Here is a 19,422-nt window from a genome sequence, read left to right as displayed (position 1 = left end):
TCTGCGGAATATTCAATTTAATCTTTTACAAATTATTGTAACCTAGTGCAAAAGTTTGTCCTAATTTTCTTTTATTCTACTATATGATACCTACACAAGATATTGAATCCCAGAATATGAAATAGTACCGTAATATGTAACAGTAAGTACCTATTAATAAATACTGTGTATATTTTTTTTTCTTAACTGTTTTTTTACTTGTCTATTTTTAAAAAGGGCAATACAATATAAATTAAAAAACAAAGATACAGTTTTCAATCCATTTAAAAAAATTCTAATTATAATAAACTTTTTAAGTTCGTTTATACTTAATCGTTTCTTTTTACACAGATACACAGATCTATATAGATGTTTTCAATTAAGACATATCATATTTCGTTGAGTCTTTATTTGTGAAATTTTATTTAAGTAATTAAAATCATTGTTCAACTACGGTTTATATATCTCAATATTGTAGCCGCAAATGGACCTAGCTTCTTTTAATATAAATATCCTTACGACCGATCCTTTTAAGAATGTACAAAACTTGAACATAAAAAAACCCTGGGGTCTTCTGCTTTCCGGATCACCCAATCTGAACTATTATAGTCTCATATATAGTGTCGAAATTTACCTAAACACGGATAAAACTACATTTTTTAAAATTTAAATCTAGCTAGATCGATTTTTCGCTCCCGAAATCCCTTGTATACAAAATTTTATGAAAATCGTTGGAGCCGTTTCCGAGATTCAGATATATTATATATATACGAGAATTGCACGTTTAAATATAAAATAGTGGTGTGTCTCGTGTTTGTGATGGGACTATTTAAATCGTCTATTCCAGTACATCTAAAACAGTATCTTACAAACCATTAACACGATCCTGGAGGGTCTTGAGGTGTCGGATGGCCATCTCTATGATCTCCGTCTTCTCCACTCTGCCGCGTCCCTTCTTCAGGTACTCGGGCGGGATGAGCCGCGACAGGTCGGCCAGGCAGTTGTTCATACGATCACGACGTCGTTTCTCTATGATACGATGCGACATCGGATCTTGCTGTAAACAGAATACTCTATTACATTACACTTATTATTAATATTATAGTTACAGTACCCATGTTTTTTCATTCAGATTTATTATAATGGGAAGCAACTGTCTACTCCAAGTGTCACAACAGGCAGATGAAAACCAGTGGCGTGTTGGTGGCTGAAGAAACAAACACAACTAAGTAGTGTACTCAGCTCTGTTTAGTAATAAATATACATATCTATATTTGCAACGCAGAGCAGCTCGAATTGTCGGGGACCCAGTGCTCTGTGAACGGCTGGATCACTTGGCGTTGCGTAGAGACGTCGCTTCATTGTGTCTTCTACCGCATTTATCACGGGGAGTGTTCCGAAGAGCTGTTTAACCGGATTCCTGCCGCCGAATTCCATCTTCGCACGACACGCCACAAGTTAGGATATCATCCCCACCATCTGAATGTGTGGTGGTCCTCCACAGTGCGGTTTTCAAGGAGCTTTCTTCCTCGTACTACTAAGCTGTGGAATGAGCTTCCTTGTGCGGTGTTTCCGGCACGATACGACATGGATACCTTCAAAAAAAGCGCGTACACCTTCCTTAAAGTAAACTCTCTTGTGATTCCTCTGGTGTTGCAAGAGAATCTGGGCGGCGGCGATCACTTAACACCAGGTGATCCGTACGCTCGTTTGTCCTCCTATTCCATAAATATATATATATATATATATATAAAAATGAATTGCTGTTCGTTAGTCTCGCTAAAACTCGGGAACGGCTGGACTGATTTGGCTAATTTTGGCCTTGAATTATTTGTCGAAGTCCAGAGAAGGTTTAAAAGGTGAATAAATATGAAAATACTCGGAATTAAAAAAAACGCAATAATTTTGTTTTTCTTTTGAACCCCCGTCTTTCAGAAATCAAATTGAAAGAATAGTTTATAATGAATAACTAATTATAATTTTTATAACTTTCTCAGGAGGTAAAAAGTAAACTTAATTTTAGCTTACTATAGTTGGTAGAGTTACTGCAATTGTTAATTATCTATCACATTATTTTTATGTAGATTGATAAATTAAGTTTTGTCACAAATTAAAATTAACAAAAATCATTATTTTATTTATTATATACAGAACAACGTCTGTCGGATCAGCTAGTTTTCAGTAAATTTGTATTTTTTAACTACAAATGATTTCTTCTTCTATTTTAAAATGTTGATTTCTTCCCTTATTTTAAGTATTTTAAGATGTTTTTTTATTGATAATACAATAGATATCAACAACAATATAATAATCACTCATACATATACACAGATATATCTACATATAGATACCTAAATAGGCGGTCTCAATACTAGCATAGTTAAATGAGATAAATCACAAAATGTTTGAGGTAAATTTTCTTGTAATTGAGCTAAGGCTTCTGATATTGCTGCTAAATAAGACAATATAAACTTAAAAAACTATTTTTTCTTATTAATATTAGTGTAAGCATGATAATAATCCAACTTCAAAACCTCTTTAGGGCCTAGTAACTATGCTAGCTTAACAGACGCATAAACTTCGACATCTTAAGCAGGGTTTTCACTATGCAAGTGTGAACTCGTATGAGTATTCGTACGAATCAAATAGTATTACGAGTAAGCTCGAATTCTGATTTACACACATTACTTGTGTTATTAATAAACGCCGTGTAAAGTTATTCCAAATTTAAAACTTATTGTCTTTATTCTCTCCTTTTTCACTACAGAATTACATAACATCGAGAAGTTACCAATGGGAGGATCGTTGGCACCGCTTGCCAGCTAGATTATGGGTACCACAACGGCGCCTATTTTTGTCGTGAAGCAGTAATGTGCAAGCATTACTGTGTTTCAGTCTGAAGGGCGCCGTAGCTAGTGAAATAACTGGGCAAAGAGACTTGACAACTTATGTCTCAAGGTGACGAGCGCAGCTGTAGTGTCGAGAGTAATCGTACAGTGAAAGCCCAGCTTTAAGTGCCAGCACTTGTTCTAATAACATCTATAAATTATAAATCGGGCATATTCAGTTTGACTTGCCCTCGAGACCTTCCCCTTCTTGAGGTATGCTCCGCCCTGGTACTCTCCCTCCTCATCCGAGTGCGGCGCAGCGAAGTTGAGCTGCTCTCCTGAGTTGTAACTGCAAAGAAAAAAACATTTAACTTTAGCCCTTCGTCTGCATTGGGTTCATAATTGATAACAGTCGTAAACTGGAAAATTAATGTCCTATCTGTTAATTCAGATATTATCCGAGCGCAATATTTCATGAAATTTTGCATGGTCGATTTTGTGTAGGTTTATATTTCAAGTAGGTTTATCACCTTCGTAAAAAAATATTTAACAAAAAAACAACCGACTTCAAATACACTATTCCACAACAATAGATATAATATGCATTTAAAAGCATAAAAATGATTGCGTATTTTTATACAATCTAATTAATTAATCTAATTCTAGTTACGATTATTGTCATTTTTGGAATCGGTGACGCGCGACTCGCTCTCGGCTTTCGTCCTCACAACTCAAGCACATCTCACCTATAACTATGTATGTAGTTAGAAATTTATCTGAGATGACACCGACTCCAAAAATTACAATCGTAACTAGAATTAGATTAATTAATTAGATTGTATAAAAATACGCAATTATTTTTGTACTTTTTAGTGCATATTATATCTATTGTTTTGAAATAGTGTTTATGAAGTCGGTTGTTTTTTTGTTATTTTACGATTTTTAGTGAATTTGAAGTATCATATACACTAACTAACGATTTGACTAAATATGTGTAGATATACAAAATTTTTCAATGCAGCAATGAACGTAAGCGCTTCGCAATTTGATTACAGACAGTAAGAAATTCTGCCACAGATCGCTCGACGATTATTGTCATTTTTGGAATCGGTGACGCGCGACTCGCTCTCGGCTTTCGTCCTCACAACTCAAGCACATCTCACCTATAACTATGTATGTAGTTAGAAATTTATCTGAGATGACACCGACTCCAAAAATAACAATCGTAACTAGAATTAGATTAATTAATTAGATTGTATAAAAATACGCAATTATTTTTGTACTTTTTAGTGCATATTATATCTATTGTTTTGAAATAGTGTTTATGAAGTCGGTTGTTTTTTTGTTATTTTACGATTTTTAGTGAATTTGAAGTATCATATACACTAACTAACGATTTGACAAAATATGTGTAGATATACAAAATTTTTCAATGCAGCAATGAACGTAAGCGCTTCGCAATTTGATTACAGACAGTAAGAAATTCTGCCACAGATCGCACCCTTACTGTAAGTCGTTAAGGAGTCCCATTGATCATCATATTCGACTACGACATTTACTTGACCATAACTATGTTATGGTAGATGACTTAAATATCCGGATACCATAAAAAACATTCGGCCGAATTTTGTTAATTTGCTCCTAAGAATTGAAGAGTTCCGTTACTTTGTCATGGATTCCGTAATCAGAACCTAACCAAACTCTCACCAAACTATCTTTGAAGTATATCGTTTCCAATAAAAAAAGAATCACGAAATCGGTTGACGCGATATTGAGTTATTCGTAAATTTATCATCCACTTTGCTAAACGTATGTATAGCAAATTTAAGAGTTATGGTTCTCTCATGGATGCCACTGTCAGATCTGGACCAAATTACAATTGGACCACACGGGAAGCACCAGCGTTCAAATAAAAAAAGAATTATCAAATACGGTTCACCCAGTCAAAAGTTTAAGGGTAACAAACATAAAAAAATAAAATAAAATAAAAAAATCCTACCGACGAATTGAGGACCTCCTCCTTTTTTGAAGTCGGTTAAAAAGAAATCGCAATAATTATTTCATTGTCACCCAGAAGGTAATATGGACCTCCATATCGCCATACCATCACGATCTTCCAGTCATCAACCCTATCATGGAAGCTGTATTCTTCTTCGTATTCTCGCCTGGCTCCACCTTTCCCAATACTATCTACCACTGCTACTCTCATTTATTAATCCTCATCTATCTCCCGTTCGAGTCCCGCATCGTCCATAGATTTTGGTAAACACATTTAATTTGTAATATCCGGACGTACGGCCTTGCTCGGATTTTTAAGAATATACAAAACTTGAACAAATAAAAATTGGACATCTGGATTCGAACCGAGGTCTTCTGCTTTGCGGATCACCCAATGTATTACACTTTTGTATATAGTGGCGTTACCTTTGTATTCTAATGTTATTGTAGGTGTTTCTCATTAAAACACGGATAAAACTACATTTTTTAAAATTCCCTAATAAAATAATCTCTAAAGTATAAACGAACAATAATAGCTCAACACAGCATCACCATCTCTCCAATTTATTCCACATTGCTTGATATATGTATTCATATTTCATCGCTTTATCATTTTTCGCCACGTGACGCTTCAGTGGATCTTTTCGCAAGGACTCGTTACTCAGAATTATTCATGAGATCATTTTATGACATCTAGTTGGGCTGTAAGAGCTTGTTTTCGATCGACTTCAAAAAGTAGGAGGTTTAAATACATTTCAACTTTATTTTGTTTGTGACCTCACACCTCCGGAGAATCTCATGACTTGATCGAAAAGAATATCGTTTGAAAGGGTATGTAATTTGACTTGATGACTTTTTATATAAGTTGTACCATATCCCATTTTAAATAAAAATATGTATTTGTAATCACATGACTAAACTGTTACGCTCGGTTATGTAACGCTCGTAGTCGATCAAGAGAGAGCGATCAGTTACAGCTAAGCATCTCAGTAGTTTATATATAAATTTATTTATATTATAAATGTTTCTACTTTATGAATAAATAACAAAAAAAATGTTGTATTTCGTATTTCTAACCTTGCCTTGATAAAGTTTTCAAATCGGTCGTGTGGCTTTATTTAGTATGTACGCGCCGTTTGTATATTGGAAGGGGCAAATGAGAAGAGGCAATCGACAACTTGTCGCACGAGTTGTACATACTAGTTTGTATTACAAACGCGACGATTTAGTAAATTAAACTGTTAGACGCGTCAACCTCAATTTTCTCAGCCTCAGTTTTGATATTTAGATTGTGTTTTTGTTTTTTCATTATTTTATTTATTTTAACAATTTTATCTTAATTTGCGTGTGCCAAGTATAATTTGCGTGCGACAAGTAAACTTTTCGCACTCAATCAACAGTTTCAAATGGGCAAACGGCTCTTTTTCAACCGCAACAGCAAGCGCCAACATACTACTTTTCCCGCATGAGTAATACAAAAAAAGAGTTAAGACTTCAGGCCAAAATGCACCCGTTACAAATAGGTTTTCATAAACATTATCCCTCGCAAAGCCAGCCAGCCTGCAGCCAGTATAGTTAGAGAGAAGAACGTACAAGACATGCCAATTCTTCAAGATACTGCTGATAAAATAATGCACCTTTTTAATGTCATGTTGGAGGACGTAACACTCCAATTAATATAAGTTATTTCATGAATCTCACAATCCAGGCAAAATCGTTGCTCTCCATATTAAAATACAATTATTAAGTAATTAATAAGAAGTATACTAAAATGCGTTATGGATTTTGGAAGGCAGGAAGGCCTATGAGGCTCTCAACGTTATTGAAATGCTTCTGGTGTTGTGACATTTATTATTCTTAATCTTCCTTAAAATTAACCAACGAAGATCAGGATTAATAAATAAATGAATTTTTCACATAAGTAACTAAACGATTTAAAAAAAAAACGACGAAAATACTTAATCCGCTTTCAGACACAACACGTATTTCTTTTTAACTTTGTTTAGATACAAAATACTACGCGACATATAAGCTTCTTATTTATATCTACAATAGCGACGTAGAAGATCAAAATCTTCTGAAGTTTTCCTCTGTGTTTTATTTTAATACTCTAAAGCTATTAAGATCGGCAGCACTGGTGGACCCGATAGGTTTAGTAAAAGTCAAGTAATAGTAAGAGAAGTTTAGCAAAGCTCATACTATCCCAGTTATTTAGGAAAACAGCGTCGGAAACTGTGATAGATTGATTCCTCCCATTTATGTCGCCAATTAATTAGTACCTCGTAGTTATGGTGTTAGTTACAGTGAAGTAACCTTATAACATAATTTAAACAACAAACGAAGAAGTCAAGAAAGAAGAACAAGAAAGTCGAAGTACTAAGCATGCGTCATCAACAGATCGCTGCCAGAGCAGTGCTTGGAGCGCACGATGCCCCGAGTAAGTAGAACATCTACCCTACTAGCGTAGTTCATGCAGGTTTAGCGAGAGATGCGTGAAGGCATGTCGACATCGCATCTACGAACAAATCTTCGATTGATATTTTTTGGTCAAAGTTTCGCTAATATTAAATATGTAAGACACACGTAAATGATAATTTGTTCAAACGAACGAAGTTGTGAATATCGTAATATTCTTCTGAGAAATAAAGTTCTTAAATCGTAAATCGTAATATATGCCCATTACAAAACATAAGTGAGACGTCTACATAAACACATGGAGGCGACCTATTTGCGGCCATTTACATCAGACACGTGATCGTGAACATGTGACTCGAAACTACGAACAATAACAAATTTATTTATTCACTTTATTTCACATTCAACATATTATTAATTCAAGGAAGATACCGTTTTGTATTAATTTCGCAAGTTAGTCATCAAGAGACGTAACATAACGTAATAGGCGTTGTGCGACATTTCCTGACATTGGTGACGGGAGCGATGGCTGGTCCATGTTGTCCCAGGTCGACCTGTTAATAAATCATTCTATTTGTTGAATGCAATTACTAATTATGACAATAATCACGACCGTCATGACAATCGTCAATTACATATTCTTTAAAGAAGCATTGAATTGAAGCTCTAAAGGTTGATGAATCATGTTTTTAACTTTGAAAATGAATCATATTATATTGGATGCAGCACCTTACAAACTAATTTGTTAAGGTACGGACAGACGTGCTCAAAAAAAGCGTGCTTTTAAGTATGCTTAAAGTTAGCAATGCATGCTCATGCAACTGTTCACATTTGCCAGCAATAAGGATGCTTGCTTATGCATACTCATTAATAAGCATTTCGTGCAATATTATTTTTATATAAAGGAGAATGTGTGTTCCACAGACATTCGTAACTTCGATAATGTGACACGGACAGCAAAGATTTTTCTTCTCCCCATCGCGACATATTGAGGGTTCAATTTTCGTTTTTATTTTAATTTGACGCAAAAACAGTCGCCCGCCGCGGATCGAGATCAAATCGATAATAGCATGCTAATTGCTAATAAGCAAATCTGTTCAGACTCTTTTGGAGCACGCCCCCTTCTACCCGCGCCTCAGGTAGCATGCTCGAAAATCAAACGTCGGTTGATTTTTAAGCACGCTCTAATAAGTATGCTCATTACAGTACACACGTGCTACTAATGAGCACATGCTCAATAAAAGCATGCTTTCGTGCTAGTAATGAGCACGTCTGTCCGTACATTTATGTATATTACAGTCATTGCTAAAATACTCTATTGATTGAAAAGAGAGGCCGTTGAGTTTCTTGTATATTCTTCTCACGAGCTCTTCTTTTTCCGAACATAATATAGTAGATTCAGTAGTTTAAAAGAAATATTTATAGCTATGATTCAAAAGTGCTTAGTATTTTGGTAATTTCAAATTATAAAATACAATATGAACTTATAAATACAATAAACGTATTTATCTATATATATCCATGGCCGAGATCAGTTTTTCTCACCATCAAATCTTCTTAATATATATAAATTACGTGACACGTTGTTTGTCCGCGATGGACGCCTAAACTAATGAACGGTCTTAAATGGGAATTACTTCATGTGCAGTTTAATCCAACTTGAGAGATAGGATTGTTTTTATATCGATTTGGGACCTATAATTATTCTTATTTCCAATATTTCTTTTGTATGGACATATTATCTGTGAGAGAATTTATTGACGCACGGTTTGACAGTTCTGCTGTGAAACAATTTCATTATAACAACAAGGAGCACATGATACGAAATAATTCTTGATGTTATGAAAAATTGTTGGCAAATTCCTATAAAACAGTATTTTTTTTATTATATACAGAAAAATGTCTGTCGGGTCAGCTAGTAATATATATGTACTAGATTCAACGTTACACATCAATTAGAGGAAGTCAATATGCAGATTGTTCACTTTATAAGGAGTAAACAAAATACGATTAAAATTGACATTCTATTAATTATAAGAGACCTATTTAGAATATGTATATGATACTAGCTGACCCAGCAAACGTTGTATTGCCGAAATTAAAATCGCGATACAAAAGTAACTGTTGATCGTAGATGGGTGAAAATTTGAAGTTGTATGTATTTTTAATGCTGACTCATAATCAAACAAATTTAAAAAAAAATGTTCAAAAAATTCAAAATAAAAATTCGTGTGGACCACCCTTAACATTTAGGGGGATGAAAAATAGATGTTGTCCGATTCTCAGACCTACCCAATATGCACTCAAAATTTCATGAGAGTTTGGGAGGTGTTCAAAGTTTAACACCATGACACGAGAATTTTATATTAAAATAGATTAATCGAAACTAGAACGATATCAATTTGCTAAAATAATTATTTAAATGTCGGATATATGTGTACACATCGCGCAAAAACATGTGTCACGTGAGAATAACTCGTGCATAACTTGGAGTGTTCAACCACCTGAAGACGACATTGAGGTCGTTTGCCAATCATTTTTTTTAAATAAAAGTAAGATGAGCTAAACATTTTTTATGACAGTAAGGGACGAGACGAGATGGACGTTCAACTGATGGGAATTGATACGCTCTGCCCATTACAATGCAGTGCCGCTCAGGACTCTTGAGAAACCCAAAAATGTCTGAGACATAAGATTTTAAGTCTCATTTGCCTATTAATTTCAGTAGGCGCCCCTCAGACCGTAACCGAATAATGATTACACATAACTGCTTCACGGCAGAAATAGGCGCCGTTGTGGTACCCATAATCTAGCCGGCATCCTGTGCAAAGGAGCCTCCCCCTGGTATAATGTTATACGGCATCATCTCCACATAACATCGCCAATATATGTGTCGTAAAGACGTAATAAAACGTCATAGGGCATAATCTCTATGCGACTCTACAAGTTCACGGCTATTTTGCGGTAGAAATAGGTATAGTAGTGAGGTGGTATTACTCCCCGCGAACACTGCATATGCAGAAAGTTCCACTGCTACAAAGCGACATCATTTTTTCTTCTTTTAAATTATGCGATTCACGACAGTACGCATACTGCTGGATTTAAATCTATGCCCTAACGCAAAATATTAGGAAATTTAATTTGTAATTAGAGTAACGGTTGCTAAAAAAGTTTCATTTTCAAACGCTTGACGTCTCCTTGAGGTTTAATGCTCTAAGGAAATATTTTTGGAGTAATCGATAACGATAAATTTTAATTCATTTACAACACCCGCAAATATCTCCAATAATGTCATTGCAATGCATACATTTTCGTTGAACAATAATGACGAAGAGAATGTCATTAGTGAGACTAATGGAATTTTCCAAATATTTTTATCGGTTTAGACCAGTCAGGCGATACATATAGAACGTCACTGAGATCAGTGTATAGATTGAGTTATTGACACGAACAGAATCTAATGAATACTTGATATTGGGGAAACGCTGTGGACTGTCTGGAGGGTGTAGGACTCCGCTGGTCTGGTTTGGAAGGTGAAGGGCTCTGCTGGTTGTCCCGCGGATCATGTGGCTGTTCTATGATGCTCATCATTTAATTTATGATGATGCTGGACGCCCCATCTGGGTCCTCGCGTTATAAAGTGTGACACGAGGCGCGGGGAGCGGGGGAGGTGCTTCAGAATCATTTCCAGAGTAATAGGCTCCTGTACGGTAATTGAACGGTAAGCGAAACGCACCGATTGACATCACATACTTTACAATATGCGCAAGTCACCCCTTCAATGACACCGCTGAAGAAGCCTAGGCCTAATATAGACCCTAAAATTTGCGTGCAAAATCAACTTGTTTGAACTGTTTTTTATATTAAGATTATACAAATATGTTTGTTTCATTGTCAAACGTATAGTAGTATAATATATTAAATGTATTGTTTACTTATGTGTTGTACAAAAAACGAAATTGCATGAACACGTGAATAGCCTTGTGAGGATGAATCACGTTTCATTCCCATACGGAGTTTCAGGTGACGTAAATTAAATGTTATCGAGTTTCATACCTAGTCTAATATAAGGAGGTAAAGATTGTGAGCAGGGTTGCAAGATCTGTGTGGATCGACTGAACTGATTTTTAAAATTCTCTTACCAATAGAAAGCTACATTATCTGTGAGTGTCAAAGGCTATATATATATTCACCGAGAAATGAAAAGATTAGCATAAAATGATTGTTTTGTTTTAATATAATCTCTACTAATTAAATCCCTAAAATTAAAAACTGCGGAAAGAGCAGTTTGTATGTGTATTATTTGCAAAGTATCCTAAAAATGAAAATGCTGCCGAAAGTAATTGCCAAAAGTATTCATTATAACAACATGGAGGATATCTTACGAAATAATTCATGATGTTATGAAATATCATCTTGTAGTAAAACGAGCAATGTATTACTAAAATTCAGAATTAGTTGTATGTTTACTTCACGGGGTTTTTTGAGGAAGATTCATTACATCTTGTAGTAAAACGAGCAATTTATTATTGCAATATGGAATTTGCTTAGAATTTGTATGAAATTTACTACAGGGGGTTTTTAGCACGATAAATCGATCTAGCCTCGGTTATATTCTTTGCCTCGGTCTCATCTTTGGCGAAACGTATTTTTCCGAAGTTACACGAGTCTTTATTTTTACCTAATCTTAGCCAAAAGACAGTAGATAGACAGAATTAAGTAGGACACTTCAAAGAACACGATTTTTAAGACGTCTATTCTCAATTCTTTGAAGCGATACTGTGGTACCTATGGAATTGTGTATCTAAGTATCAATCTATCTGGCTATAACACCTTAAAGACCGCTAGGCCCACAGCAATACAGCTCTATCTCATTCAAGATATTTTATTCGTTATCGTTTCAAAAAAGATCCAATTAAATTGCAACATTCATAACATCCGCAATGCCAACACGTGACAACTGGTCACGTTGCGGGTTGCGAGACACGCCGTGTCGGGAGCCCACACGTTGACATGGCGTCACTGTTACGTCACTAGGGTGGTGGCGAAGGGCACTCGTCAATACGCGTCCCACACCAGCGGCCTCCTAACATACGCTAGGGAATGAGGACATCTCATAGAGCCTCTTGTGATCGTCACGTGAAATACTATCCGGCTTTAAGATACCACAGGTTGACTGAAGCAAAGTCCCGATTGATGACGTCATTCAACAGTTACGCTCAGTTACTAATATTTTTTTTAATTTGGTTTAAATTAAATATTTGACACGGTCAATGGCGCTGTGTAAATAAAATTATATTTTTAAGAAAAAACATTATAATATGTTTTATTTTTTCTCGATTTTTAGTAGTATCATATATCACAACCTACCAGTTTTTTAGCAATTTTTCAGCAACAACTAAATAGTCTAACGTCTGCTGATTTCGCCTGTATTCTATATTTATAACGAGTTATTTTTTTATATATTATTTGCATATCTTAGGAAATATGAAGAAATACAACGAAGTAGAAAAGAAATTAAAATAAAGGGTATATATTGTATCTTAAGATCTAAAATCATATATTTTACGTAAATTTGAGTTAAGACTACGATTTATTACATTGATGCAATTATAATTAGTCATAATTTACATAATTACCTTTATTATAATCACTTATTTTTATTTCACGTCAAAACAAATGGATCAGTAGGTATCTATAGTTTACAATGAAGTAAAGCGCGTGGGCCAAGGGCTGGTAATTTTCCTTTGTTTACATTAAAACATACAGATAATCTTTACAGATGATTGATAACTTTATGCTGAACATAGTAATTAGTGTAGACCTCGGTTTGAATCATGAGTGCCTGAACGTTGAACGCATGCGTTTGATGAATCGTCGACGACACGACACGACACACGATAAAAAGGTAATCGGGCTCGATTTTTGTGTGGTCCGTTTGTTTATGACGACACCGCACTACATGCGGTAACAACCTCGCTGGAACGTGAAGCCTCTTGCCTATCCCCTTTCACCCCCTCGCGCTCGTCCTATTGCATCAGTACGGTGTCCAGTTGCATTACCATCAGGTACATGTCGTGATATTTTCATGCTACGTGGGTAGGACTGAAAATGTTTAGAACTGGCCAGTTAGAAACATTGTTAATGAAAACTTTTGTTGAATTTTAGAACTCTTTGGTAACCAAATGTAGTATATTGCAATCATTTGTCATTTCTTTTTGTGCATTTGAAGCATTGTCGTGGTGAAGGAGGATCCTGCTTCGAGGGCGCTGCTGTCGAATTTTTTCCAAGACAACACGCAAACAGCGATTGTCATACCAGTCTGCAGTAACTGTCCTTCCATCGTCTAGCACAACTGTCGCGAAATGACCTTTCCGACCAAAGAATGAGGCAATCATCTTTATTCCTTGACTTCTTCCTTTCTTTATCTTAGTTGGACGATCCTCGAAAGGAAACACCCACTAAGCTGATTGTCTTTTGGTTTCGGGTTCGAGCAATATATCCAGCTTTCATCACCTGTGACGATGTCAAATACAGCATATGAGTCACTGCCGTTGAACTTATCTAGCATTTGGCGACACCAGCCCATGCGAAGGTGTTTCTGGTCGTCGGTTAAAGTATGGGGAATCCACCTGGTACAAAGCTTCCTGACGCCTAAATGTTACTGTAATATATTTTGAACTTGACTCATACCAATGCCTAGGCTGTTAAGTGTCAAAAGTCAAAACATAGTTTACGCGCTAAGGACCATGCCAGACTCTGCACCACCAATTCGGTATCATTAACACATAATGTAAATGTTAAAAATATAATATGAACATTTAAAAATGAATAAATAATACATAACTCGCGGATAATAAAATGTAAAAAAAGTAACTCAACCCTTCTCGTCGTTTCACTTCCTATTTCTCAGGCGGCCATTTGCATTATTTCTACGCATAAACGATCAATAAAATGACTTAGTAGTAAAAAAATCCTGTTGAATAGTAAATCACATATAATTATTTCAATAATATTTATTAAGTATGTATATTGTATGGCAAATATATCTATACAACTTGAAACGATATTAGCATCGACAACCTAGAAGTTGTCGTTGAGATTATCGTAAAAGTGACGTTTGATTATTTGTGAAATTCGAATATTCGTCTCTGACATTTTCAACTAAGAGTAGGGTTAGGACCGATAATATCGAATAATGTTTCGTTCGTTCAATCATTGTTTCGACATTGAATACGATGTAACTAAGAGTAGGATTCGACACGACTAATGCCACGATTTATCGAATATCGATTTTAGGAGTAGGCCCCCAGTACTTAATATTTTGATTCCTTAAAGCATGGTTGCTTTCAACGGAGCTATAATAATTTTAAAAACATTTCAGTAGTTTTTGAGTTTATTCAGAACAAACAAACAATTAAATATTTTTTATTTATATTACGAGTGCAGATTTCTTACAATCGGTTAATGTATTTTACATTAGATAATTGTGTTTTACAGAACCACCGAATAGTTTTCTGTTTTATATTTGTCGCAGAATGTTACGCTTTTTGCCTGGATGAAGCAGACTTAGTAAATAGAGTCCTAACTCCTTACAAGGATTCTTTTGAGATAAACTATTGGATTTGGAACTATTATAATCTAGAGTGAGAAACGACCATGCGACCACTCACCTACATGGTGGTCGGACCAATGTACCAAGTGGAGTGGAAAAACCTGGTTAAAACCGTGGCTGACCAGAGAAAGAACACGATCAACAAGAAGAAGATTCTGATATTACGGAAATAGTCGAAACTGAAAGTCAGCCTATCGATATATTGATCATCTCGAATTGCAACCATATCAACGACGGACCCCTGAACCGGCGGAACCACAACCATTTTTGATAGTTGTCCACAAAAATTGAGTCCATAATCTTTCAGCCCAATCTATTCGTGTTACATTTCTTTAGGGTTGGATTGGAGGTAATGGTCTCATCCAGGACTATTACTTTTTCTGGATCATAATAAGCGACGTCTCATCCGTGGTTATAAATTGAACTATGATTTATCAGGATCTTGCTGTAACACTTAAAAAGAGCTCAGGAAATGTTCAGTCTCATTTGTTTTCGTGCATCTTATCGTGCGCGTTAACTTTTATTTTCTACCACTACCAGTCGAAATCTTTTCTGTTCTTTCCCTCGGTTATAAAACATACTTTGACACGAAGATTTGCTAAAGCAATTTTACCAGCTGATGTTTTCTTTTTTGGTTCAAGAGTTTGCACCTCATTCTCACTTATTAAACGCCCTCCGAATATGTAACGGTAAGCGGTGCGGTGGCTTCATGCAGACAAGTTGAGGGCAATGGAAATTTACCGCGTATTAAGTTGTCTGCGTAGTAGGCCATTCATGTGCTAACATTTATCATGATATGGCCTATATAGTTGTTTAATGCATAAACATGTCAAATAATGACGTTGTAATAAATTTTCATTATAACTATATCGACGCAAAAAGCTATGGAGCGACAGAAAAAAATTTATGTGTGTGGCGTGGCGAGGGAAATAGAAAGATAACCTTTCGTGAGCCGTTGTTCATTGTATGTGGATTTTGGACTTATCATATTTTATCTTTTTAGCCAGTTGTTGAAAAAAGGCACGAATCCTAATTATATCCCAATATACAACAGAAAAGGGGTGCAGTATCCTCGGGGACATTTGCTGTTATTGGCTAGCCCCCCAGGCATCTCTACCAGAAATATCCCGCAATTCGAGAAATCAATTCCTCTATTTTTCCTTTCAAAATTCCGTTTTGCCCGAAAGAAAATTGGCAAAGCGTATTGTTTCTTTATTATTATTTATATGTTATTTATTACTAATATATTGTCTCTATTTTACAAAAAAAAAACCAAAAGTTTGTCTTTTCTCGCTTTATTCGATGAATCGCAAGTTCATAACACCCTCCATTCGCTTTATGAATTCTGAAAGTTTTCAAATATGCCGAGCTCTCTAAAAAACTGATTTCGTTTATCTCATGCCTTATTGCTTATAATATTACTATGTTCTCGTATTGCTAATGTGCCGTATTGTGAAATAGATACGGGTGTCGGGTAATTCGGGCTTCACTCGTCACTCGTCACGTTTCCTTCCACGCGCGATTCGCTCACTCTTTCACTCTTAATATGAAATGGCCATGACCTTAAACTACCTATTTAATCTGAACAGTAATCTTATCGCAATATATAATATGGTTGTTAAGTTTAGCATAGGTAGTTGACCGCGGGGTCACTTTTTGACTAAACTTTGTTATGACTGTATTCAATCCCGCATGTTATTTACGGGTCGTACGTTTTTGATCCCGCTGGATTTCGTAATTTGCGGTATTTACATGTTTAGCTTTTTTTACATCATGTTCTCGAAAATGTGTTGTAAAGCCTTCTTTTTACTGCTCCCTGGTTCAACAACTTCCGATATTCCCACCCGAAACACTATAATCATCATTTATTATAAGTACCTACTTGAGACTCCGTAGCAATTAAGGGTGTGTGTCTGTAAAAACATCAGATAAAACCAAGATAAATCGGGGCGAGAAGTGCGTGCGATACCGCGTCGTCGGAAAAATACAAGTGCATTGAGCATTCTATCCGGTAGATGCTCCGTTGCGGTAGCTCGAGTGTCGAGTCAGGCGATATAAACGTGACGCGCTCCTGTGTGCTTGTAGAATGTGTTAATAAGTATCTTGGTTGTGTGCGTAGTCACGTTTCGCGCGGCGTGTGGAGGCCGAGCGACTCGTGCAGCGATCGCTCCCCGCGCCCCGCCCGCGACCCCCGCGCGCACGAATCACGTGTTCCACCGTCTACGGAATCTGCTATTTTCGCTTGCTTTCGACACTATTACAATTTGTAGGATATTTTGGCGAATTAATATGCAACTCTTATTTTATTTGATTTGATTTAAAGTACCTACGGTAAATATGATTGTAAATTAAACCTAAGAAAACGTAGGAACTAAAAACGTGTACATATATCTAAGAATATCGAAATAATATCTCATTATTTGTATTTAGCATACCTAACTACCTGCCTATTAAATGTTTTACTTTTATTACGCGTGTCTTCTTATTTAATTGATGTAAACTTACTACCTACTTACTATACCTATACTGAGTACATAAGTAGGTATGTAGGTACCTACGTAAGATAAGGTTGCAAATTTTATAAGGAGGCAAAGAATATGTAATAGCACAAGAAAGAGGCAAGATAAAAATGATACTTACTAACTATATTTTCCAAATAAACATTTAATTGTTAGTAGGTACGTCAATGCAAATAAATTAAAATATAAGACAGTTAAAAACATTTACTTCAATTTTCAAAATACCTAAATTACATACTTAAAATAAAGTAGATAGCTTACTTATTACCTCCCTACCTATATAGGTATTATATCTAAGTAATAATTATTTTTATTATGCCTATACGTAAGTTACAGATACTAGAAGGCTACTACTTAATACCTTCATAACTAATAATATTATTAAACAAACACTTCGTGACAAGTTTTCAAATTAATGGAAAGGATTTTCGATTTGATACGAATTAAGATGCGTTATCAATTTAATTATGAACATATTAATAAATAAATGAATCCGAATCCGAGTCTGTTTAAATTATTTGGTGGAAACGTTGGTATTTTTCCATACCATCATGAGTCATAGTTACCACATGAAACGTAAATTCATTCATAAAAATTTCATTCACTTTCACTTGCCTGCCATGCATTTCTGTTGCATTTTCCTTATTGGAATAACTACACTACTTAGTTAGGTAAATTAAAATAATAGCTATGGATAAAAAAATATATTGAAAATAATAAATTTATTACAAGACAGCTGCCTACTATACATACATAAAAAGAGTTGTGTCATCTCTACCTATTAATAGAAGACCTAAGTATCTTTTACATAATAATTTCTTATTGTACTTGTTCCAGCGATGATGATTTATATGGCCAATATTTGCTTTTAATATAGGTATATATCGCAAGTATTCAAAACAATAGTGAAACACATATTGTATTCAATTTTCATTCATGATTCATTAATCATTCAAGCTTTCATAACATTCTGAAATTACACATTCAATCAAGTTAACTAAATTGTAAACAATGACCCTGATTTGGGTTTTTTTTATCACCTTATTTAATATGAACAAATATGTAAACAATTAAAATTAATATGTAAAAACTCACTTGTCGTATTTTACGGCCGGCCCATTTTCCTCCCAATAATGTCGGGTTTCCATACTAATGTTTAGTTTCACTGTTTATTTAAAATCACGTTAACACAATTTATTCACAAGGAATTTTTTTACTGTCACATTGCTGTCGTAACTATTGAAATGCACTTTGAGATCACAATCCAATCAAATATTTAACTCGTTACGCGGCAAAATGTCGACAACCAATACGTGCACACTAAAAGACGTTCACCGACGTTCTGTAGAAGTAGAATACTGAATAGTGAATATCTGTTGTTTTTGTGTAGTCTGTACTCTGTGGCCGATCCGGGCCGGCCGGCGCGGCATGTCATGTGACCACATCAAGCAATCGAGTCATCAAAAGAAGGCACGAGTTAAGAAATGTGCAGGCTCCCACCGTCCACGTCAGAAACAATGTTGTTTACATTCCCTTTACAACGAAATTAGGGCAATTTCAAAACACGAGATGGAATTAAATATTTATGTGGTGCGTTGCGGCGATAAGGGCTAACTAGCATCTTGCAGATTTAAGAACACAGTATATTATATTGTAGTCTGTTTTGACGAAGTTGTTGTTGAATAGATAGATACTTTACTGTACACTATAACTACATTACTTGCAAAAGGTCGTAGGTTCGATCTCGCTAAAACAGTTTTCTCCACATCTGGGGGAGGTTAAACTAATAGGTATTGCTAAATATTCTTCTCTGTAACAGGTTACGAGTGGTATACCTACTTACCTATATGTGTTGCTAAATGTTCTTTTTAACCGACTTCAAAAATGTATGTGTATGTACACCGATTACTCTGATTTATGATCCGATTTACGTAATTTTTTGGTCCATTTGGTCTCATAAAAATTTTAAATTTGGCCGAGAAATTTTCATTTTGAAAAAACAAAAATTTTCAAGAAAATTTTTGTTTACCTCGATGATATAATTGTTTTTTGTTTACGCCTTTTTTAG

At 35.3% G+C, this 19,422-nt stretch overlaps 1 protein-coding gene across 4 annotated transcripts in view; it reads right to left on the bottom strand.

Moving 5' to 3' along the window:
* The window catches only part of LOC126976340 (transcription factor cwo), a 29,561-nt gene extending 10,876 nt beyond the window's left edge, over positions 1-18,685 (bottom strand). For all 4 annotated transcript variants that reach the window (XM_050824666.1, XM_050824742.1, XM_050824901.1 and 1 more), the window contains exons 1-3: positions 18,450-18,685; positions 3,066-3,156; positions 853-1,036 (exon numbers count right to left, since the gene is read on the bottom strand). In XM_050824666.1, coding sequence (XP_050680623.1) covers positions 853-1,036; positions 3,066-3,156; positions 18,450-18,502 — 328 coding nt within the window. In that variant the 5' untranslated portion in view covers positions 18,503-18,685. The remainder of the gene's footprint in view (positions 1-852; positions 1,037-3,065; positions 3,157-18,449) is intronic.
* Between the last annotated feature and the right edge of the window lie 737 nt (positions 18,686-19,422).

Source organism: Leptidea sinapis, chromosome 1 (assembly GCF_905404315.1).
Source record: "Leptidea sinapis chromosome 1, ilLepSina1.1, whole genome shotgun sequence".
In the NCBI taxonomy this organism is placed as follows: Eukaryota; Metazoa; Arthropoda; class Insecta; order Lepidoptera; family Pieridae; genus Leptidea; species Leptidea sinapis.
The sequence above is the reverse complement of the archived record's forward strand: the minus strand, read 5'-3'. Positions and strand labels throughout refer to the sequence as shown.